General features: G+C 41.2%; 4 protein-coding genes across 9 annotated transcripts in view; 3 read left to right on the top strand and 1 right to left on the bottom strand.

Annotated features, from left to right (window-relative positions):
* Window positions 1–425, top strand: part of iffo1b (intermediate filament family orphan 1b) — an 8,597-nt gene extending 8,172 nt beyond the window's left edge. For 2 of the 4 annotated variants that reach the window (XM_053433167.1, XM_053433165.1), the window contains exon 9: window positions 295–425. In XM_053433167.1, the coding sequence (XP_053289142.1) occupies window positions 295–388 (94 nt within the window). In that variant the 3' untranslated portion in view covers window positions 389–425. Of the gene's footprint in view, window positions 1–221 lie in introns of all 4 variants that reach the window. The other 2 variants (XM_053433168.1, XM_053433169.1) reach the window with 2 other exon arrangements.
* Window positions 426–4,093: 3,668 nt separating this feature from the next.
* si:dkey-260g12.1 (tumor necrosis factor receptor superfamily member 3) lies at window positions 4,094–8,018 on the top strand. The gene is made up of 11 exons (XM_053431650.1): window positions 4,094–4,363; window positions 4,472–4,541; window positions 4,721–4,763; window positions 5,088–5,198; window positions 5,305–5,490; window positions 5,824–5,917; window positions 6,048–6,085; window positions 6,417–6,533; window positions 6,769–6,791; window positions 7,168–7,276; window positions 7,400–8,018. The coding sequence occupies exons 2-11, from the start codon at window positions 4,473–4,475 to the stop codon at window positions 7,672–7,674; spliced, it is 1,065 nt and encodes a 354-aa protein (XP_053287625.1). The 5' UTR covers window positions 4,094–4,363; window position 4,472; the 3' UTR covers window positions 7,675–8,018.
* cd27 (CD27 molecule) lies at window positions 7,984–13,831 on the bottom strand. The gene is made up of 8 exons (XM_053431652.1): window positions 13,728–13,831; window positions 12,725–12,776; window positions 12,296–12,437; window positions 12,075–12,194; window positions 10,033–10,179; window positions 8,884–8,934; window positions 8,676–8,780; window positions 7,984–8,561 (listed from the first exon to the last, which is right to left on the bottom strand). The coding sequence occupies exons 3-8, from the start codon at window positions 12,435–12,437 to the stop codon at window positions 8,443–8,445; spliced, it is 684 nt and encodes a 227-aa protein (XP_053287627.1). The 5' UTR covers window positions 12,725–12,776; window positions 13,728–13,831; the 3' UTR covers window positions 7,984–8,442.
* A 2,091-nt stretch (window positions 13,832–15,922) lies between these two features.
* On the top strand, window positions 15,923–23,101 carry tnfrsf1a (tumor necrosis factor receptor superfamily, member 1a). 3 transcript variants are annotated; one of them, XM_053431649.1, is made up of 10 exons: window positions 15,923–16,107; window positions 18,928–19,029; window positions 19,141–19,240; window positions 19,346–19,471; window positions 19,574–19,729; window positions 19,819–19,897; window positions 20,438–20,490; window positions 20,854–21,029; window positions 21,117–21,240; window positions 21,371–23,101. In XM_053431649.1, exons 2-10 carry the CDS (start codon window positions 18,961–18,963, stop codon window positions 21,667–21,669), a joined length of 1,182 nt encoding a protein of 393 aa, XP_053287624.1. In that variant the 5' UTR covers window positions 15,923–16,107; window positions 18,928–18,960; the 3' UTR covers window positions 21,670–23,101. The 3 variants fall into 3 exon arrangements, with proteins under 3 accessions (XP_053287624.1, XP_053287622.1, XP_053287623.1); XM_053431647.1 differs by having other exon boundaries at window positions 15,924–16,107; window positions 20,438–20,511; XM_053431648.1 differs by lacking the exon at window positions 15,923–16,107 and adding an exon at window positions 17,552–18,349 and having other exon boundaries at window positions 20,438–20,511.
* The last annotated feature ends 336 nt before the right edge of the window (window positions 23,102–23,437 follow it).

Below are 23,437 nucleotides of genomic sequence, written 5' to 3'. Positions count from 1 at the left end.
GCTTTATTTAATCCAAAGATAGTAGCTTGTCACTGTTTAATATTGAATATTAGCATTTTTGCACATTCAGCTGACCTGCTATAAACTGGAAAAAATGCACTTTCATTAGCATCCAATTGAATATATACCACTGAAAACTGTCTTCATGTGATTAATACCACACAGTTTCCACAAGCATTTCCTAATGATTTAAATTAATATTTTTTCTCTGCTTTGTCCAGTGCTGCATGAAAAGAAGAACTGAACTTTGTTTGGCGTCTCTCCATTGTCCTCATGTGTTTGTGTCCCTCCCAGTAGCCCTGTGGCTCCTGTGTCCTCTGACGAGAGCGACCACAGGGAGAGCGACAAGTCCTCAGCGTCGTCTTCCTCGAGCGCCGGGAGATCCTGACCCCTCCTCGCCCCGGCAGCACCGGAAGATGTGGTCGGGTTGCCCTCCACCGCAACCGGCTATACAGTACCCCCCCCCCCCCCCCCCCCCATCGCAATGTAAACCTGTAACTATGGCGGCACCGTGTTTACGCGTCAACCTCCTCACTCACTGAGTCATATCATTTCTTCTTGTGCAAATCCAGTTTTGGTCTGAGGCGACTGAAAGTGCTTGAGCAGCAGAGCTGGGTGACGCTTGAAGATGAGTTTACTGTAAGTCGAAGGGCTGACGTCGCTCTGAGGCAGCGAGGAAGCACCGAGCTGCAGAAGAGCGAAGCATGACACACCGCACTCACCGACAAACACGTGCTGGCCTGGGAATCTCACCGTAACCAAACACATTTTAATAACCGCTTATCGTAAAAGAAACTCAGTCCCGTGATAAACACACTTCCAACAAACCAATAAAAACAACAGGAAGCAGGTTTTAGTGGAAAGAGTGCAGTGGTGCTACTTTGACCTGGCATCGATACACGAAACAGCATAATGATGAGCATCTAATCGATACTCGATGACAATGAGCTTGGTACGATGTCATGATTCAGCATTTTACTGCCTTAAAGCCGCAGATCCAGCTTTGCGTCTGCATCATGTCAGATTTAAAACCGTGAGCAAAGTCAGGCTAAAGCGAAATAAATCATAACATATGTGCTTTATCTGGCAAATGATTCTAAAAAGTGGAAAAAGCAGTAGCTGTGTGTAAAGTGGAGCAGCAGGAAGAGGTCTGTGCGCGCCAACACGCCTTGTTGCTTTTTTATCTGCGGATGAATCGTTTCCGCTAAAGTTCAAATGAATTAATGTCACCGGCAGGAAGCACCAGCATCGTTTTACGTTTTCAGGCTGAAGAAGAGGAAACCACACCAACATTGCCGCGCTCACACACAGACATGTGGATCCTGGAATCAGTAGTTTCTCAGTTGGAATTGTTGTAAGTGAATTCTAAGCGTGAACAAAGCGGAGCCAGCTGATGCGTTTTTTCTGCAAACATTGAAAATACTCTGTGAAATGCATTGAACACCACGGATGAGATGTTTGAGGTTTGTGTTTTCTGTAAATGCTGCTTCACGAGAAACCCAGGAGTAGCAGACCAGGATCTCATCTCTTGATTTCCGTTGTAAATGTAGCTGTAGAGCGCAACACAGCTGATGCAGTCAGTCCAGTGCATTAACGCCCAAGTGTCACATATAGGAGATGTTGTTTATAAGTTTAATTTTACGCTTCAATAAGTGAAAAGGCCCAACGAGCTGCATGGTGAACCGATGTAAGGGAAACGTAGGAACAAAAAGATGGTCATGAAATAATGTGTGTTAGCCGGTGAGTGCCAAAATAAAATGAACTCGGTCATATTTTGAATCAACAGGAATAAAAAAAAAAGAAAAAAGGAATGACTAGCTTCCGAAGCTGTAACACCAAGGTGCTTGATGTATATAACTAAACCTATTTTTGAGCCTATAAACGATTGCACATAGAAAGGAAGCAGAAATGTACTCTATGAAACAAGCCGCACTATAACTTGTAAAACATGTAACGATAAAAAAATGTCAAGACGCTGGAAATAGAAAAAGTGTGATACTAGAATAATAAATGAACACATACCTCGTTTAGACTTTATTTAAATAGTTTTTTTTCCGCACATTGGAACATGAGATTGAACTTGCACACATTCACGCTGCTTCAGTAAAACATGTGTGAAGATATATACCGCTGGAAATAGTCACTGTTGGGGGGGGGGGGGGGGGGGGGAAACAGCCCCCCCCCACCAATCAATCATCACTGATCTATTATCAGATATGGTTTCCTATGTGTGGTTGAATGTTTTCTTTTCTCCTTCTACTACAACTCACACTTCACCACTTTGCTACAGTAAAAAAAAAAAAGTGTGAAGTTTATTTAGACTCATGCATGTGTGGCTGGTGGAATCAGCTGACGGCTGTTTGAACCAGCAGGATCTCAGAGACATGAAACACACACACACACTTACACACTTCCTTCTGTATAGTTTAACTTTCATGCACAGAGTGAGTCTCTACGTATGCATGTGCCCGTGTGTAAGTTTATGAGTGTTTTATCTGTACAGTGAGTGTTTTTAAAGAAAAAGGCTTTAAACTGGCAAACCTGCAACATGAAGAAGTAGGAAACATAACGAGTATAATTCGATGTCATCACTGCGTTTAGCAGTTTAACTATAGGAAGTGAAATTCTGAGACCGAGTCGTCTTGTGATTATAATCACCCACGAAAAAATGTATATATTTAAATCAAATGTCAATGGAGTTTTTTTTCCATATCTACTCTTCCTGTATGAGTGTATGTGGTTGCCGAGTAAAGTCAATTTAAAAATAACTCAAGTTTAAGAAATGAACTACTTATATGCAAATGCTTTAGCGAAATGACTGTACGATGGCTTTGATAACCGTGTAAAGGAAATACAGCTTTGAATATATACTTGTGTTTAAAGTCTGCAAAGAAATGTCCACAACAGTACGCCTGAAAAGAAACCGGCAAATGCTTCGAATTAACGTTCGTCAACATCTAATCGGCTCTTCGATGGAATTCAAGGCAGTTAAAGTGTTTTTGAAAGTCACTTCTTCCGTGAAAGCCTCAAATCGTTTTGATCATATCCGGCGTCACGCCACAATTTGATGACAATCCTGAACTCTGATTGGCTGCTCCAGACGTGCGACTTTGCAATCTCTAAACATCAAGACAAAGCGATTTTTGGCCTCAAAGCTTCACTGCAGAGCGACAGTATGTAACGTGTGGAGAGAGACTGAAAGAATAAAAGATGCATCTGAGCAAAGAGCTGAATTGTGATTGTTTGTTGATCCAAACTAACCAGAGAAGTTGTTTCCAATTCCACCAATGACAAATTTCCCTCAACACATGTGCGACGGTTTCCATGAAATCATCCTTTGGGGCCCGAAGACGTCCGATTATCTACTGATGAACAAAGAAGCAAAAATTAAACACACCGATATTAATCTATGCAGCAGTACTTTATTTTTTATTCTTTCCTCTCCAATTGCTTTTATACTTTAAGAAAATGTATCAGATAATACTTTTATAAGAGCCGGCACATTCACTCATTCAGTACTTGATTTTGAATTATGGACTTTTGTTTTGTAATAACTCTGTAAATTACTTTTTGCATAACTGCAATATTTATTTAAACAAATGATCTGAATACCTCTACAGGAGTATGTTCCACTCAGAACAGGGGCATGGGGGCCCTGCCCTCAGAGGGGGCCCCCAGAGAAAGACAGTTTACATTAGTTCAAATCAATGGCAGTTTGGTGAGATCCTTGTTGAACATCTACGATCAAGTTTGTACAGGAGACTAAAACACCACTTTGATCAGAGAGCCCCTGACAAAGCCATAGGCCTTTAGCTCTCTGCCTAAAGCATTTGCAAATGTAGAGGTTGGTTGAAGACGAGAATGTGTCAAAGTCCCTTCAAACGCTCTTGACTTTAGTTGAAGAAAACATTATGAGCAAACACTTGCAGCCTGTAGAGCATGTACGGAATAAACTGGATCTCTATCAGAAAATGAAATCATAACTGCCGTGATGAAAAAGAGCCGCTTCATCAGATTGTGATTGAGACGAGTTCACTGCTGAGAAGACGTCTATCTCTTCTCTTCACTCTTCGTCAAACTTCACAGATTGCCCGGAAACCGACGAGACTTTGAAGAGGCAAGTTAGTCAGGCATGAGAGCTGAGCGTGTAAACAGGACGGCAGCAGAATGGCAGAGATGAGTGGGCGAGGAAAGGAACACAAGAAACTGTAAGCAGGTAAGGAAATAGTGACACGGAGGATGGGTAGAGAGAGAGAGAGAGAGAGAGAGAGAGAGAGAAGAGAGAGAGAGAGATAGAGGAGTCACACCTTGAGGAAGTTAACAGAAAAACAGAAGAAGAACAAAAGACATCATCATATTTAAGGTAAAGGTTTTAAATTTCCACCATATTTTAATATAAAACCTTATGTTTTTTATCTTTCAAAGTGATAACCTGTTATCTCCCACTGATTTGTCTACCTTTCCTCGATAGAATGGGGCTTGTGCAATACTTTGTGATTGTCCTGATTTCCTCGGCACAGCTGGTGTTCACCACTCCGCTGGTAACCTCATCCTTCAGTTTATTCACCTACATTATTATACATGCTCACAGAAAAACACTGTTCTTTGCTTTAAAGTGTAAGAAAAAGCTCAAACCTTCATGCAAACATGATCAGTGAGATACCTTTTGCTGCATTATTATTAAATTGTTTGATTTCTATTTGTATTAATGCGTTAACAGATGAACACTGCCAAGGGTGGCGAGCATAACATGTGCCGTGCAGGTAAGAAAATCATCCTACGTGACATGAGCTTCTTTGCTCTTCTGTCTGTTCCTCATTTGGCCGGGACTCACTGTTTAAATGAATGAATTGATATCTGGAAATGATTATACTTAGAACACTGAGACACACATTATTTATATTTCTCTCACCCTGTCAGCACATCTCTTTGTCTGTCTCGAATGAAAAACTGCACGTACATATGCCGTATATATGACCACATCCTTCATTACTATGCAGTCTGAGAGAGAGCGAGAGAGAGAGAGAGCAGGCAGGTGGCGGCAGTTCTCTTTATCATCCGGTTGTTGTCACTCTCTGTTCTGTCAGGTGAGTATAAGAAGTCTGGCACCGAGTGTCAGATATGTCCTGACGGAAGCTTCAAGGATAACCCTAACCTAGACGACAGCTGCGAGCTCTGCTACAGAGACTGCAGACCAGGTACACGATACATGGGTCATTGTGCCTGAAGTCTTTAGCATTTCTATGAACAAGATTTTGCTTTTAGTCAAAGATGGCTAATAGCTTTTGTTTCTCTGTGTATCAGATTATCACCTGAAGGTGGTTCAGCCCTGCACCAGGACGTCCGATATAAAGTGCTCCTGCGAGGCCGGTTTCGAATGCACCGAGATGATCCCGTACACCAAGCACTGTGCAAAGTGTGTCAAGATACAGCAAACGACCACAGCCAGCATAAAGCCCGTCTCCTCCATGTTAGAAGAGGGGACGTCCAGTAAGTTTGGTTTTAATTGGTTGTTTGATGTGGTAAAAGCGCTGTGAAATGTCCTGATTGACAGCTGAGACTCTGGCCAAAGATGGCAGCTCACATATCAGGGATGTTAGCTTTGTATCCGAATAGCGGGTGGAGAACATTTGGCCCGAACATTTACACATAAGCCACCAAAGTTCTCTTAAATATCTAACATATCTTATCTAATTTCCGAAAAACAATTACAATTACAATGGTCTGCTCCTGTTCGGCTTTTGAACTGAGATTCCATTTTATCCAGTGTTTGTCTGAAATCTGAAACGAAACCCGGGTTTGTTTTTTGTTGTCCTCCATCAGCAACAGACGTGACCTCGGGAAACGATGAGCAGACTCGTTCCTCCAACTCCTCACAACCTAGCAACTTCCATGCCAAACCGTGTCAGTCTCCCGAGTGAGTTAATGATTTCCTGAGATACAGGAAATGATCAAATGTCTCTCGATTGTAGCACTGAACATGTAGATGACTTAAAGAACGATCTCAAATTGACGGTGTATTACATTCAGACCTTTATCTCACACAGATGTGTCCCTCAACCAGTGCCACCAACAACCGTTGCAGGTGAGTGTGTATGATTCCGGAAAAAAAAGTGTGAGAGAAATATTGGTTTTGTATTGAGACACAGGATCAAGTTGATCAAGCCCTCTAGCACCATGATCATGTCAAACCTTTTTTCACCTTGTTTATCTATGGATCTATTGGATGAGTGATCCCAGTGGCATGGCAGTGCAGTGGTTGTTTCTATACGCCCTGAGACTGGTGACCCGTCCAGGGTGGCCCTCGCCTCTCGCCCAATATCCGCTGGGAGTGGCTTCGGGACCCTTTACCTTTACCTGCTTAATCTGACCACAGCGTGTTAGCGGTGTCATTGACTCCAGTTTCCATCTCTCAGACGCGAAGAGCAGTCCGCTGGCAGCCATCTTGATTCCAGTGGTTGTTGTGGGATGTGTGGCTCTCGTGGTCCTGTTCTGCGTCCGTCAACCAGGAGATGAAACATGTTTCAAGCGAGGTACGATGGTGCTCACATGCAGGACGGGCTGTCGCACATAAACCTTTGGGTTGAATCATCTCTGGAGAACAATAAACACTGAGCATAAGAAGTTTAGAAATGACTGAGATTCGAGATTTGTGCTGTTCTTACAGTGTCAAGGTTTCATACACATGTTGGTTACTCATTTTTAGATGAATGTAAATAAATCTCTATTCTCTACCAGTTCTCATTTCTCAATCTACTGTTTTTTCAGCTATTGCAAAGCTATGTACTGAGGTAAGTGTCTGAAGTCTACGGTTAAGTGTTGCTGCCGCGCTGGAAAAAGAAAGAAACAGATCAGTATCACTTTAAGATGTAAATGTATCACTTTTTAATGTGATACTTTATTGTTATGACGTAAAACCCTTCACGTTACAACATTAAATGAATCAAGGTAGGCCTATTATTTGATAACTTATTATTGTTAAAACACAATAATATTTCACAATATAATGTGAAAGGTTTTATGTTTGAAATGTTGTGAGATGATACAGATCCATTTTTTATTTTTCTGGCATAGCAGCAATACACTTCTCATTCTATCATGAATTTACATATATGGCATCATTTATCCTTTGCTCTCGTCAAACATGTCGGCCTTGTTTGTGTTTAGGGAAGACGGGCTTCTGCTTCTTTAAAGTCAAAGGAGTCAAGTCACCAGTTCCCCAGAGACTCATTCATAGCAAAGCAGCAGCCACCTCCACTCGCAGCAGCCAATCTGGGTACTGATGAGTGAAATGACAACTCTCATGTGAAAATAAAACTAGAGGAAAGACACAGTTGTACATTCTCTGCATGTGATACAAGTAAAACATGTGTGCATTCTTGACTTGATGTCTCTGTAGGTCCAGTCCATGTCCACAACCCGGGGACGGTCATCTTCAGCTTGATCAGCCAGTTTACAGGACAAGTGGGTTCGACAACTGAAGGTGCAAAGGCGGCGGAAAGAGTGGCCGCCGAAGAAGACGAGGAAAGAGACAGTCCTGTGTGTCACCCCACGTCCTCTCCCAGTGTCCATCTGTCCGAGGAGGAGGGGAGCGGGGAGATGGAAAACATGTTCTTCCCCTCGCAGGAGCAGGGGAAGGACTACCACGTGTCCAAAGAGGAAGAGCAGCTATGATGCATCGCAGCATTCCCAGAGGACTTGTGTTGATGGTTATGACCATGACTCCAAACACAGGAAGGAATTACATAACTGTGGAACTACAGATGGGTGTGGAGCACATTTTATTGTCCTCTGACAAACTGTCAGGGGAGGACAGTGCTCTACGGGGACACTGTCTCCTGCAGGCTCTGGGAAAAAAGACATACACACCAGAAACTGACAGCCAGCTGGAAAAAGCTTCTGAACACTTTTTGACAAACTCTGTCATCCCTCCCTAGTTAGTACCAGACCTGGACCTGGACAGACATGTCTTTACAATTGATAGACATTTTAATTTCAATAAAAGTTTATTTTGAGTACATTTGAGTAGAAATATTTATTGCAAAAAAACCACATGATCTATGATCTAACCACAAAACGACAGCAAACAGGTATTTATATATACACACAGATAAATGTAAAGATGTTAAATATAGACTATCTTTTACTTTTGTGTACCATAGTACATACCAACTACAACATGGTGCAACATTTCTAACTCATGCGTATCGCAGTGTCCCTCTCTGTATTTACACTTTATCTCCATGTTTTATACACTTTTATCATCTTATCGTCACAGATGTCAAAGACCCATGTTTCCGCTCAGGAAACCGAATCAGTCCAGAAATACTTGAACTCTCTGGTTCCTTCGCCAGCATGGACTGAAGTGGAGTTTGTCCTCATTAGCCATAAATGTCCTTAGCAACACAGGATGTTTTCTCGTCACCTTTTCTTTTTACCTATTTAGCATTTAATGCACACATCTATAGGTTGATCACATTCCCCGCAGACTTCCTGGACAGGCCGGCATTCACTGTCGTCCTCAGAGTAGGATTGTTCTGGTTTGTCAGTGAAAAAGAAGCCTGAAGAGAAGAGGGGGACCTTTTCATATAAAGTAAATTCAAACATGACGTAATATATCACATAAGTATTTGTATACTGCTGTGGTGTCTGTCTCATGACAATAATCTACTTACTGTCCTTGGACCTGATCCAGCGCAGTAGGGGCTTTATTTTTGTTACAACGACAAGTGCGATTCCGATACACAGGAGGGCGATTATCACCAGGAACCACGCCGTCTCTGTAAGAATGAAGGAAAGAGGCGACAATAGAACACGTGAACAACCACTGGAGTGAGAGACCGATCATGTCCACTGGCACAGAGCCACGAGAGCTAACTTTACCTGCGATTGGTTTGATGGGCTTAAATGTTGTGACGGCTTCAGTTGTGGGGGCTGAAAGGAAAAAGAAAAAGGAGAGAAAAACAGGAATACTTTAGACAGAATGAAGGCATTACTAATTCAACTGTTGGTTCAGATCAGTGTGTCAGCTCACACTGAGAGCACTAAACCGCGTTAAGACGTCCTGATTTAAAATGACTCGGCAAAATCCATATTTTTCTGAGATTATCGGAATGTATGCATAGTATATGTATAGTAGTAGAATTGTATGTATAGTTTTTGGTGACTACATCAGCACCGACCTGTTTCAACACAGCAAGCACTCAGGGATGCTGTAATGTGCTGCTATGGTCACAGTGGCGTCTTGATTGCCCTGCTGCAGTGTGGAGCTGTAGAAAGCTCCAGGGAATTTGCAGAGGGATTAACGTGGCTGTTTATTGCTGAGCCTTTACAAGAACAGTGAACCCCTTTTTAAGTAGTGTGTTGTTTTTGAAATCTACACTGTCTATATCTGTAGTCAGCTAGTGTCCTTCATAGCTACAGATTTTGGGAACTTTGGAACCGTAAAAAAAAACTTTTTTACAGTGTGAAGACTTTCTCCATATCCTAGAGCATCTGGTACAAATTTACAGTTTTTAAAATCTCATTTCACTCAGTATCAGTGACTGAGCCTTGATTTGAAAGCTTGTTGAGGACACAATAAAGAGGCCAATCAATACCTGTCCATTGTGTCTCATTGTTCCACTGCCTCATTACAGTGACAATGGACACACTGGTAGAAACAACTTCACTGTTACAGACTAAAATAATACAGCTGCATTTAAAGCAGACATTTAAAAGTAACTCAAAAGTTACTCTCCCTTGTAACTAACTACTTTTTATGCAGTCATATGATGATGGTTGAACCAGAAATTAATTGTTTCAAGGAATCTATTTGGGGTGATGTGTGGTTATGCTAAACTCAGTATAGTTTGCCTCGCAGAATTTTATTTCACGATAAATAGAATTGATTTCAGTAACAAAATCGAAATGCTGACCTTGTGTCTGACGTTCTGCACCGAGAACAAAGAAATTCAACTTATAAAAACTGTATCACATATATTTTGTCTACTTCTATTTCAGCGGATCTATGTGAGTCACTTTGTGTCTTACTGGTAGTGGATGGAGGGAGGGTGGGTTTGGCGGTGACTGGTATCGGCACACACTGGGTGCAGTCTTTGTCATTGCAGCTGAAGCCAGTTTTGCATCTGCACTCGGCGTTATGAGTGGGATTACAGCTTGACTTATACTCCATGTTATCTGTGAAAACAAAGCGAAAAACGGTTTTCATTAGAAGAAAAATTATTGTCATGAATCTGAGTGTAATCGTGAGAGTGACGGACACACCCATACACGACGGCTGATGTTAAAGTATGGCAAACTGAAGTGTGAAATGAATCACAACTTGGGCCGGGCAGGTAAAGATTCTGGCTTTTAGTCATAAGTTGGTCATACCGCCACTGTAGATAACACGCCAGACACAGAAACAACTGTTATCTCCCTGTTAAGAGAGAATTTCACTTTGACAAAACATTTTCTTACAGATTATTTTAACGTGCGTTCGCCAGTGTGATCTGACAAATTAGCAGACGTTGGGCCATTGTCATCACAACTCATTTATGTATATTATCAACTTAATCCATTTATTGGATGCCGTTTATGGTCATGAATCAGAGAGATGTCATGTCTTAGTGTGGCTAGAAAACGATTCATTATAATCTCAGAAGCAGACGTCTTGACTTGAGACGACCTGACTTCTTCTTGAAGCTGAAAACAAAATGTCCTCAAAAACACCATTAAAATGTCATATTTACAGCAAGTGAGTTTAATTCAACTTTACTTTTACGTTTTTAAGTTGTCCTCCTCAATGGGAGGTCGGAGGTCACAGTTCGGCTCTGAGACGTACCCTCAGAGCAGAACTGTTGCTCAGCGGCTCTTTGGCAGGGTTGATTGGTTTGCACTCAATACTTCGCTTTGTAAATAAAAAAACTTGGGGAGCCTTCAAATTACTATCAATCTAAGATACTAATATTCCTTACACTGGATTATCTCTTGATATGCGAGTATGTGACGGAATTTGAGGACTGAAAACGTTATTCTGTCATAAAATATTCTTTAAGTTTTAAATACAAAATTAAACATTTTGAACAATCACATTCATCCTCCCTGATTCTAAACACTGGAGCTTTAAAGGGGTTTTTATGAGACAAGAGCTCTGCACGTATTGGCAAATTTAAAATATGGTTATCGCTGCACCTTTAGCACCGGATTGAAATATGTAAAATCAAAAGTCAAAAGAAAATGCTATTCTATTCTTGTACCCAAAGTTCAGACTCACAAACTCTCTGTGTGTTTTCTCTCTTCTGCGTTTTCCACTGTGACATTTGGAAATAAGCACAATAGGCTGTTTTGCTCACCTGTAGCAAGGCAAAGACCTGACTAATAATAAATGACATTTGTGTCTGCTGCTCTTTTCCGATGTTTACCACTTCTCTGTGTTTTTCAACTTTTTCCACTGACATGACGATGGTCTATTCTTTTTTAACACCTCGGTGGGCTGTGCTGCTGCTGTTGATCAAATCAACATGATTAAGCCCCCCCCCCTCCCCCCTCTCTCTCTCATCTCTATCTGACTGTATCCCACCATACCCCACAGAATGGGAAATCCCCCCCGTGTAAGTGACCTTAATGTTTCTCGGGCAAACTTCTCTGAAGTCCTGATGCACAAAGTTGAGTAACATTCTTTGGCCTTCTTTATGGGTGTGTTGTATAACTGGTTACAGTCATACATCATACACAATCACACACGCACACACACACACACACACACAAACACACAAGCACATACACACACAGACACACACTCAAATGCTTGTTTCTGTCATATCACAACCAGTTCAAACAACATCTGCTGATCTGTTTCAGCTCTTATGCTTATTAGTTTTTTCTGCTCCTATCTGTTTTTTCAACAATTGGCAGAAATGTATTATCAGATAAAGATAACATAGGGATAAAATCAAATCCCTTGTAGGACACATTCTAAAGCATCAGGTCATCTCATATAATAATAATAAATCATATAAAACATGTTATTATCACCCCTACTGACACAGTCACTGACAGTCTTAAAAGGGTTTAATTGTGGAATTACTCACCTTCTGTGCACACACGGCAAAGTGTACAACTCCTCTCCACATTGTAAGTATCACTGAATCGGTCCTTCGGGCAAGGTAGACATTGTATATTACATGAGTCCCGGCGATCCATATGTTTACCTAGAACACGCACACAAAGAGTAGTTACATTTACAACCTGATTTAACCTGTCTGCCTCAAAACCATAACTTATATCATGATGAAGAGAATAATCACTACACCTGGTGCGCACTTCTTGCAGCAATTCTTGGAGTCAGTCACTGGCCAGGGATATTCTGTTCTACTGCATTGTAGGGGAAACACAGATGAGAGGAAAGGGAGGCTGCACAGGAAGAGGAGAGCGACATAACAGAGGAGCTGCATCTGGGAAAGGGAGGAGGAAGAGAGGAATGAGGATGAGCAGGAAGAGGAGGAGGAGGAAACAGCATACATCCACAGTGCTTAACATTTACCGACACACTTCAGATTTGAAAAAAACATGTAGCGTACACCCGGTAAAACTGGTGATTTGCCTTATATGCCTCCAAACACTCATCATTCTATACTGCAGGTGAGATCACGGAAAAATGTTTTGGTAAATCAACTAACTTCAGCACTCATCAGAGGTCTGACCCCCAGCTATATACCAAATATGTGGTTACTGTACTCACGGTGGATGAGGAGGTGAGAAGAGATGCGTCCTGCGACCCTCTGAGTGTGAGACTGAACAGGGGACAAGAAGTGTCTCAGGGGAGTTTTCATTCAAGACGTAAGTGATGACTCAATGTGAAAGACCAACATTTAGATTTGACAGTTTCTTTGCTCTTTGCCTCAGCCCCCCCCCCCCCCACACACACACACACATTCACACACACACAATCAGATATTTCTACCTTGTGATTTAGTGACACAGGAGGCTCAAGCTGGGCAGTATATTGGTTTAATTATAACCTAGTATGACTTTTTCTGATGCTAGAGGGTGATTTTAATTTAAATTACCCCAGAGTGTACTGAGTGTACCACAAACATGAAGTGATGCTGGCCGTAAACAGATTGATGTTGTTCTCAGAAATCGCTTCTATTATAGAGTGAACTTTGTGGTCGTGAGAACCTTTTGAGTCAATCAACCAAAACCTAATTAGCATTTGTGTGTAGGTCTTTCCCAAACACAAGAAAACACTAAATCATGTCACCAGTGATTTTATGTCTTTAAGAAGAAAAAAGTAGGACGATCTCAGGAAAATAAATTAAAGAAGAGGAGCAGAATCCTGGTCCGAGCTATCGTCAACTTCTGCTGCATCTCAAACCGAGAGGCTGAGGTGTTCTCCTCTCACAAACCATCAGTCTCAGCTTTCACAGAAACTAGACCCCGACGAGTGACTTCCTGTCAGTTGTGAAACAGCATTCGGCGTCTTAAAGGAGCGTGTGGCAGCAGCAGCACTCAAACAAAGTCCAGTGATGACTGAGCGAAAGAATGACTGAGCAACAACATCACTCAGAGCTGACAGTAAACCTGGTCATGCTTCTCAGGAGGTTTCACTATCACTGCTGCTTGACCGTATAGGATTACTGTGCTTAGTTGGAGCTTTAGAGAAATCTTTGCCCGGAAGATGTTGGCTAATCTGGCCAGCTGAAATACTGTGTGACACTCAGCAGCATGAGTGTTTGCATTACCGGAGATTGCAGTCGAGGTGGCTGTGCCAATCTAGGTGAAGAGAGGAGGAGGAGGAGGAGAGGTGCAGAGACGAAGACCTTCTTTTGGTGTTTGCTCACTGAAAAGGAAGGATGTGGTTTTTCTGAGGAACTACTTGTCTCTGCTGATTGCGCTTTTTAAATTACCCTTCAGGAGACGTTTTTTGCAGCTCTGTCCTCCTGTCTGTCTGATCCTCTTTATATTCATTTATTTCTGTAGTATAAATGATGCTGTACCAAACTGAATTTGCACTATACACTTCCAACACTTTTAAACCTGTATTTATTATGGCTACCTTCATGTTTTTTTTTTGTTTGATATTTTAAATGATTTTAACTCAGGCACTAAGTTGCACTTTATGCTTTTGGGTATTGTCGGTATAAACTCTTGGTTTGTGCACTTGAGTCCTGAGAAAAACAATTTGTTCCACTGAAGGTTTTACAAAAATGGCTGGAATGACATAAATGAACTTGAAACTTGAACTCAATAACTACTTATCTCTATTTGTCATTTCTACATTATATCTGTTAGTTATGGTGATACTTAAAAAGCATCAGCTTAAAATCTATTCATGGATACAGTGATAAATATATGTCGTATGAAGTTTGTTCAGTGAAAAAACAACACGTTACGAACAATTACATCCAGTGGAAAAGTCTGATATTCAGTATTTTATAAATAAAATGTGCCACCTCTATTTGACTAAAAGGCAAAAAATGCGCTGATCAATACTAATCAATAACTGCTGACACAGTGGGATTGGGCACCACTAAAGAAACAGCTGAGGACTCTAGTATTGTTAGACCAATGCTGTGGGTTCACGAAGCAGATATTTGAGATAAAAACCTCATCTTGGCCGATAGCACTATAAACAAAAACATCTTGACTAGAGGGATTTGTTTCATTCATACTGATTCTTTTAGAAACAAATCAACATTCTCTCCGATGGACAAAGTGGTGACACTGTTTCTAAATGTCACTTTATTTAATATGTCAACATAAACACTTGCAGTAGGACAATATCAGCAGGAATCTGAAATGATCAGAAGCTCTTCGTCTGATCGTCCCGTGGTCGTGTCTGTGAGACTCCTCAGTCTGTCCTCAACCATCCCATAGTTAAGCTGAGCACACTGAGCACTTCTCTCTCTCTTCTCTCTCTCTCTCTCTCTCTCTCTCTCTCTCTCTCTCTCTCTCTCTCTCTCTCTCTCTTCCCCCTTGTGTTTATGTCACACTCGACATTAACCTTGGGTCTTTTCCTCTTCGTCCTCCTCCGTTCCACCCTGGCCTCACTCTGCAGGTGTCTCTGACTCAGGAGCTGCAGGACGCAGATCGGACACTGATTCTAATTACCAGTTCATTTTCCGTTCCATGTTGGTGCGGATCCAGATCAGGAGGCGAATCCAATTTCACCATTTCATAGTTTTCCCAGAGACTACTTCCTGGATCTTGATGAAAGAAATCTGGCAAATTTATGGGAATTATGTTTAGTGCCTATACTGAACTGAGTGCCAATCTAGTTTTGTTATATTTTTGTTGTTTATAAAATGAATGTTGTTATTTGTTTTATGTTTTAAGTAATTATTACCATGATCAAAATCGTGACTATTAGTGTTGTTATTAATATTATTATTGTATTGAGTCACCTGCAAACTTAATACAAATGTTTGTATAACTGTGTTTATGTATGTGTACCTGTGTGTTGGTGTGTGTATGTGTTAGTGTGTACAGTGTATTATGTGTATATGTGTGTGTGTGCGTGTGTGTGTGTGTGTGTGTGTGTGTGAATGTGTGTGAGTGTATATCTGTTTGTGTGTTCATTGTATTATGTGTGCGTGTGTGTATTTATATATCTGTGTGTGTACAGAGTATTAAGTGTATGTATGTATGTTTGTGTGACTGTATGTGTACAGTGTCTTATGTGTGTGTGTACAGTGTCTTATGTGTATGTGTGTGTGTACAGTGTATTATGCGAATGTGTGTGTGTGTGTTTACAGCGTATTTTGTGTACGCGTACGTGTGCGTGTGTATGTGTGCGTGTACAGTTTATTTTGTGTGTGTGTGTGTGTGTGTGTGTGTGTGTGTGTGTGTGTGTGTGCGTGTGTGTGTGTGTGCCCCCGACAGGTGACTTTCTTGCCAGGCGCTCATTACACAATTCCTTGAAACGGTCTCGTGACTCAGCCACTTCCCGTCAGAGTCCTCCTCCTCCCTCCGTCGCTCCTTCGCGGAGGGTCGTCTGTCGTCTCTCGTCGGTCGCTCCGCTTCCCGGCGAAGATAACAAGTTTCCTTAAAAAATAACTTTACGGCTCGAACGCGGCAACTTGTGGATCTCTACGGAGGCGCGGAGCCCCGGTGCTTGTCCAGGTACGTGGCGGTAAAACAACTCTTGTGTGTGTCGGTGAGTGTGATTCATATCGTCTGTGGGCGAGAGCTGCGGTGTAAAGTGGAGCAGTTAAAGCGAAACCACCGACGCCAGAACAGTAGATCAACTCTTGTGTGTTCGCTCCTCGTCTGATAACATCTGTCCTGGCTTTCCGCTTCTAACGCGACTCTTCACGCTAGAGGGAAGTGAGGCTAACTAAACAAGCGGGGCAGGAACATGTCGGATTCCCTGAAGCCTCCGCGAACTATTTGATTTGACTTGAGCGGAGAGTCACATCCGTAAAGTTATTTCAATGTGTGTTTTCAAGTCCACCTTAAATGACTGTTTCAGCCTAAAAGGTCAGGCAATAATTCAATCTGCAAAAATTCCGGTGAATATGATATGAAACGTTAGGAAGCGTTACAATACAGTATGCGTTACAATGTGTCACGATTCGTTACAATACGTTACAATTCGGGCTGTCAAACGATTACAATTTGTAATCAGATTAGTCACAGGGTAGCTGGGATTAGTCACGTTTAATCACTATGTCTTAATGCCCTGAAAAGTCCCCCTTTTCTCTGAATATTGTTGTGGGACCGGAAAGATAAATGACAGAAGGCAGATACATTCAACATTGTTTTTTTTAATGATGAAAATTCCAAATGATAGTTATTAAGATTGAAAAGTTATGTTAAATCAAACTAAAACATAGCTCACCATAATTCAATATGGCTGTCTCTTTGCTGTGCCTCTGAGCAAACATAGGATGCTGTTATTTAGAACTTTTCTTTTTTCTATCAAACTCAAAGAATCTTTATCCTTAATAATTTGAGCTTCTTAGCCTTTTACATTTTTTGAGCAACTATAGGATGGTTGAACAAAACTTTTTTCTTTTCTTTTTTAAATCAAACAACCAAACCTTTACACAATTAAATGTGAACGTGAAATCTGAACCGAGCCCATCTGCAGAAGCAGGGTTGAGCCAGCTCACACTTCAGTTCATGCAGATGGAAATTAACTAGTTCACGTTCATATTTCGTTTCTTATTGGGATGATGTAGGTGACAAACGTCCGGTCACGTGCTTGGTCATTTTTCACGATGTTTAAATGCAGCCTCGTGAACGTGTTTATTAGTTCCAGTGAGAGCAAAAGGGAGGAGGACACAGGAAGTCCAGCTCCAGTACAAACCAACTGCAGCTTCTGCTCTGATCGTGACGCAGCTGATCCCTGAGCAGCTGTGACCAGAGAAACTCTGTGTTTCACTGACCTTCTACAAAGTCACTGACCGACTGCTTCACCTGGACGAGCTCTGATCTCACTGATTGTGAGTGAGCTAACGCGTTAATTCCACATTAATTTTGACAGTCCTAGTTATAACACATTATAATATCTTACGATAGGTTACAATATGTTATGATACATTACTATAACTTATGATACATCACAGAATGATACAGATATGTTACATTACGATATGTTATGATACGATAATCCTTTAGTAGTTCCACACCAGGGAAATACACCGTGTTTCAAGGGGGACAGTTAAGAAAAAATAGACATTGGTAAAATGGTAACAAGTAAATATGCAATAGTTAAAAAATTCAAGGAAATATAGAAATATAGATAATATAAATGGAATAGAACTAATGTATACAATGTAAACAGAATATATACAGTGTTGGGATATATACAGTGTAACTGATTACATATAAGATATAAAATAGCACAGAGAGGAATACATTTTTCAGAGTTAAGTGAGTTAAACCCGATAAGATAAGATAATCCTTTATAAATCCCGCAGTAGGGAAAATGTCTGTGTTGCATCAGCAATAAGGACACTCCAAAATACACATCAGTAGAAGTCATATGTAAACATACAATATAAACGCAAGAAAGAATAAAAGTATGGAACGGAAATAATATATACACTCTCAACAGAATATACATACATTGCGTAGAGTACAGAAATGTCAGTTTGAGGTATATTTAAGCTAAGAGGTGGTGGCATCAATACATGATTCAGCTTAATAAGAAATTGTTCCTCCCAGTTTCATTTCATCTGCTCATGTGCTCAGGAAACCACCAGCGAAACTTCAGTCTCCTCTTCAAAACTATTACTCAAGTTTAGTCATATACTGGTTATAAACTGGGAAGGAGGCTTGTTTTCTCAAATCAAATGCCCCCGACCTCCTGAAATGACCTCCTGTAGTAGAATTCTTTAAGGTGGACGGCTTAAAACAGGTAAATATAAACAGTAAATGTCTGGTTAGATGCAAAGAGGGACATGGAGACTATGTCTGTTGTAGTTTGTTTCTAGTTCTAGTCTAGTAGTTTGTTTCTAGTTTGGGGCTCATTAAATGAAGCACGGATTAAAATGTATATTTGTTACTCGGTAAATGATGCAAAGAAGGCTTCTGAACTTTCCTCCTAAAAAAAGTACTTTTAGTCAAGTACTCTACTTTACTTGAGTATTTTCCTTTGATACACACTTCCATTCCACTAGGACCTCTTCCAACTTTGTTTCAACCTCTTCTTTGCGATCGCTTCGGTGTTTGAAAAGAGATTTCACAGCCCAAATGGATGACAGCTCCTCAGAGTCTTGTTCAGTAGAAAACATTATGCCAACCTTTACTTTTGCAAGAAACAACATTGTTAAAGATGAATTCAGTTTGATTAAATTTTAGATTTAAAGACATTTAAAGCTTTGGATAATGACTCAGTTGTGTGTTTGCCCAGAAGTGAAAGAAGAAGAAGTGCACTATATTGTTTAGTATTTCACTCACGATTAGAGGAACTTTACTGATTGCTGTACCCTGCAGGTGGCCTCACATGGATTGAGTTAAACCCGTAAGATGGAGGAAGCTGGACACAGAGGACGGAGGAATAAACATGCTCCTGTGGGCACAATACTGCTCCTCATGGTGAGAACAACCTTTAGTACTTCCCTCATAGAATTAACAAAAAGAGAAAAAAAATCCTCTCATGCACAATAAACCTTTCTTCTGGACATTCATTGTCTATTTTTGTTGCAGTTCATGATCGTTCCCGCATATTTTCAACCTTCGGGGGACAGGTGTCCCGCTGAAGACTACCGCTCTAAAAAAGGAATTTGTTGCAACAAATGTTTTCCAGGTACAGAGACACACACGACACACAGTAGCGTGCTCATTACCCGAAATATCACACGTCTAATGCTATAGATCGATTTGACAAAGTCTCGACATTAATGTTTTTCAGGTTATAAGCTTGTAGAGGAGTGTAATGTTACGGGTCACAGAAGTAATTGTGCTCCATGTCCGTATGGACAATTCATGGATAAGATTAATTACTCCCCCAATTGCAGAGCGTGCAGTGTCTGTAAAGGTACGAAAACATTACCTTTTTTTGACTCATTTCAATTCTTGGATTTACTAGTGTTGCACCAATGGATGGTTTTCTCAATCAACCTTACTCTGTTTTTCACAGGCACAAGGAATGAAAATACTCTAAAAGAATGTGCAAGAGACCAAAACACTAGTTGTCAATGTAATGACGGTTATTACAGATTTTACATCGACTCAGTAGCGTACGAGTGTCTCAAATGTGCACCATGTGGACCTGGTGAAACGGAAAAGCAAAACTGTAAGTGTTGAGACGTGACACAAACACAAACATCACCGTTGAGTAAATTAATATTATTATTATCATTTAATTATTCTTGTTTTGCACAGGCACAAAGCTGACAAACACAGTCTGTGAGTGTAAGGACAACTACTACAGAGTCAAAAGAAAGTGTGAACTCTGCAAGAGGTGAGCCGACACCATTGTTGTTTGTGCACGCTCTGTTCCCATTGTGCGAACTGTGATGGTTTATTTCGAGTCAGATGGGGAAGCTGGTTTGATGAATTGAAACTTGCTGCGCACTTCCGACATTTTTTCTATGAACAAACCCTAACAAAGGAGAGAAGTTGGCTGTTAAAAACTGGGCTACTGACATTGTAAGTGTCCAGTTGTTCAATATATTGACTCCTGGGCTCCTGTTTTCAATGAGGAGATATGTGTAAGATAAAACAAGAGAAAAAAATCCCACAATCCTTAGCTACTCCCTTCGCAAAGTGTGAGCATGGCCATTTAGTAACTGTGACAGATGAAGAAATATTTCTCTTCCATTTCTACACAAATTTCCTGTGTACTGTGGCTGTAACATTGTACCTTGAGTGTTAACACTTTGTTGTGTGAACTCACTTGCTGGTGTTGAAAATACTTCCCTGCCTCTGTGTTAATCACTTCCTCTTGAGAACTTCCTACTTCCTCTTTAATGCTGTGACACATCTTCTCTGCTCTCCACAGTTGTAGCAGTGAGTGCCAACATCTCTGTTCACGCCCTAGTGTGAAGCCAAAACGTGAGCATATGACAAATGAATGTACGTGATATGATTACACTGGTTTCCAGAGTAACCAAAGATTTGCTATAAGAATAAAGTAACCTTATGATAAATAATATTACCACATTGATTCTGCTCTACTTAATTGCAAAAAACTTAGTCATCAGAATATGTTAAAATCCACTGGCAGTGTACGTTACACAAAATCTGGTAATATTAGGTAGTTTTAAAATTGGAATAACCAATTCCAGCTTCACATTAACAAACTTAAATACAACATTAAATCCATCTATTTACTGCTGCGTGTCCAAATATACATTGTTTTTAACAATTATCCATCTGTGTCCTTTTTCCCTACGTGGCCCTTGTATCACCATGAAGCTAACGACACAGGAGTGGAATTTTTCCTATACATAATTGCTGGAGTTGTTGCTTTGGCTGTTGTGTTGCTGGTGCTGGTCGCTCTCATCACTCACGTGGTCACCAAACGCTCCATTGAGAAGAAGTGGGAACAGCCGTCCTCCCAAGCGACTGATGAGTCTCTGGAGCCGTACGAGGTAAACTGGTCTTGCTGCCTCTGGTCACTTTTCACCACTGGAATAAGGTTTATATTCAACACATGTTCATCTGCTCCTGTTCCACAGGTGGTCCTGCTCAGTAGTGAAGGATCCTCAGTTAACAGCGACGTCGAGGTCACTCCCAGTAGCCCTGTTGGGAGTGAACAGCTTCCGCCCAATCTGCCTGACTGTGTCCCCCTGGAAATCGAGAGTGAGTGGATTTAATACTGTGCATAGCAGCATGTTCCAGTTTGTTGACCCAAACACACAGCGCACTATTGTACTAACTCTTATCTCTTCCTCCCAACACACCCCTCCCCTCTTCTTCACCCCGTCTTCAGCCTCTGACCTGATCTACTCAGTGTTGGATCTAGTTTCGGCGCTGCAGGTGAAGCAGCTGGTGCGTACTCTAGGTGTGAGGGATACAGAGATCGAACAGGCAGAGCTGGATCACCGGCCCTGCAGGGAGGCTCACTACCAGATGCTGCGGCTGTGGGCTGAGAGAGTGTCTCGTGCAAATGGAGGGGGACAAAGGGGAACGCTGCACTGGCCTTTGTTGCAGGAGTTGTTGGACAAACTGAGGGCGATGCGCCTGGGAGGGGTGGCCGAGGAGCTGGAGACAAAGTTCAGCATTCAGTAATTCACAGACGCTAACAAAAGCTTATGGAACCAAGTATTGTTCTCCTCGGGGACAGCCTCACGGACAGCCTCAAAGCAGCAGTTTTACTTCAAAGGCAAACCAGCATCACTGAGGGATCTACCTCTTGTTCCCATCACCCACTGAGAAGACAAGACCAAACTACTGAGAGGGACTGATGGAAGCGTTCAGGGAGGGGGAGCTACTGAATATAGGATTTGTCCGCTGATAAACTCTGCTCAACCATTTGTGATGAACTTCCAGCAATGCATGTGTATGTGTACTTATGTGTTTTTCAAGTTGAAAGAATACACATTTTGGGTAATGGGCTTATTTTTCCAAGTGTTAGTTGAGAAGAATGACACCACTTCCAAATGTGAACCTTCTCTTGCTTTTCTTATCGAACTCATCCAGTCAGAGAGCAAATATATAATGTAATTACAGAATATAGTATTATAAGTGCCTATGTAGAGTTTTTATACTCGGTGTCTAAGATGTGGTGTTGTATTAGTATCACTGCAGTGAATGTCTTTGGAGATATAAGGGAATAATAGTTTTCAGGATTTCATACTAGACTAGTGACTTGTACAGATGCTCTCAATAATGTAATTTGTACCGAATGATATTTTTTCATGTGGCTTTATCAACTTTTTATTGAACAGCAGACCATAATACTATTATCTGCCATTTGAGGAGTTGGCCAATTAGGTCACTCCATTTATGCCAAAAGTCACTTTTGCAAGGGGACAAGGTGCCGAAAGCTTAGGAAGCTATTTACCACAAGTCCTGTCCCTCCCCTCTGTCCAGGGGCAGATCCATTGGGGAGGCCAGGTCAAATCAGATTTTTTTTTAAGTAGCACTCACAATAAAGTTATTGTTGCTACCCTTTTTTTATTTTCTAAGCTTCTTTGATGCATTGATGTGTGGCTTTGCTCTAAGCTATAGTGCAAACTGTAAACAAGGAATGACCTAAATTTGCACCTTACTGAATCAGGACCTGTGCAACGATGTTGGACATAAAATTACAAGTAGTACACATTTTAATGGTGACTATTTACCCTGTACCATGATGTTAACTGGTAATGTTTTAGTTCCTGCTTATAGTGGGTAAAATATATCCCTCTGCTGCATCTTACAGACGTTTCACAGTCCTATTATCATTCTTTTAAGCCCCATTATACAAGCATTATTCGTGACTGTAGGACAGAACGGGACACACCTTGTCTCAGCCTGTCTCAGCCAAGCAACTTTTATAGGACAAGTTCCAGCCTGCAGATTCTGATATGAATCAGTCATGCTCTGTCGGATTAGAGACTTGTCATTCCAAAGCACTTTTGTATTTCACTTTATGAGACGGAAACATGTATCAATGTAGAGCAGCAGTCACGATCGTTCAATGTTAAAATCTGATCTCTGAATAAATGTATCTTTTTGAGTTGGACTGGATGTGTTTGTGTGGAGGCCTCGGGCGGCTGCTGTTTACACGGTGACAGTGCATCACAATGAGGATGTACAGACATCTTATATTTACCCTCGGGCTCACTGCCAGTCTTCATTCCAACCTCGAGCCTTAAACATTGATCACATGTTTATGGGGCATTTTACTTCCCGTTGATTCCTCTGCCAAGTCTTGTTCTCGGCTCTGGTTCTTTTCCTTTCCAGGACCTACGTTCTTTAAATGTAGCTCCTGGAAAGGTAGCTACATTAAATTATCCTCTTCCTCATAACTCACTTCTTCCTACTTTCACTCTGTTCACTATCAATCACCCTA

Source organism: Pleuronectes platessa, chromosome 10 (genome assembly GCF_947347685.1).
Source record: "Pleuronectes platessa chromosome 10, fPlePla1.1, whole genome shotgun sequence".
NCBI lineage: Eukaryota > Metazoa > Chordata > Actinopteri > Pleuronectiformes > Pleuronectidae > Pleuronectes > Pleuronectes platessa.
This window is presented reverse-complemented; position numbering and strand designations above follow the sequence as displayed.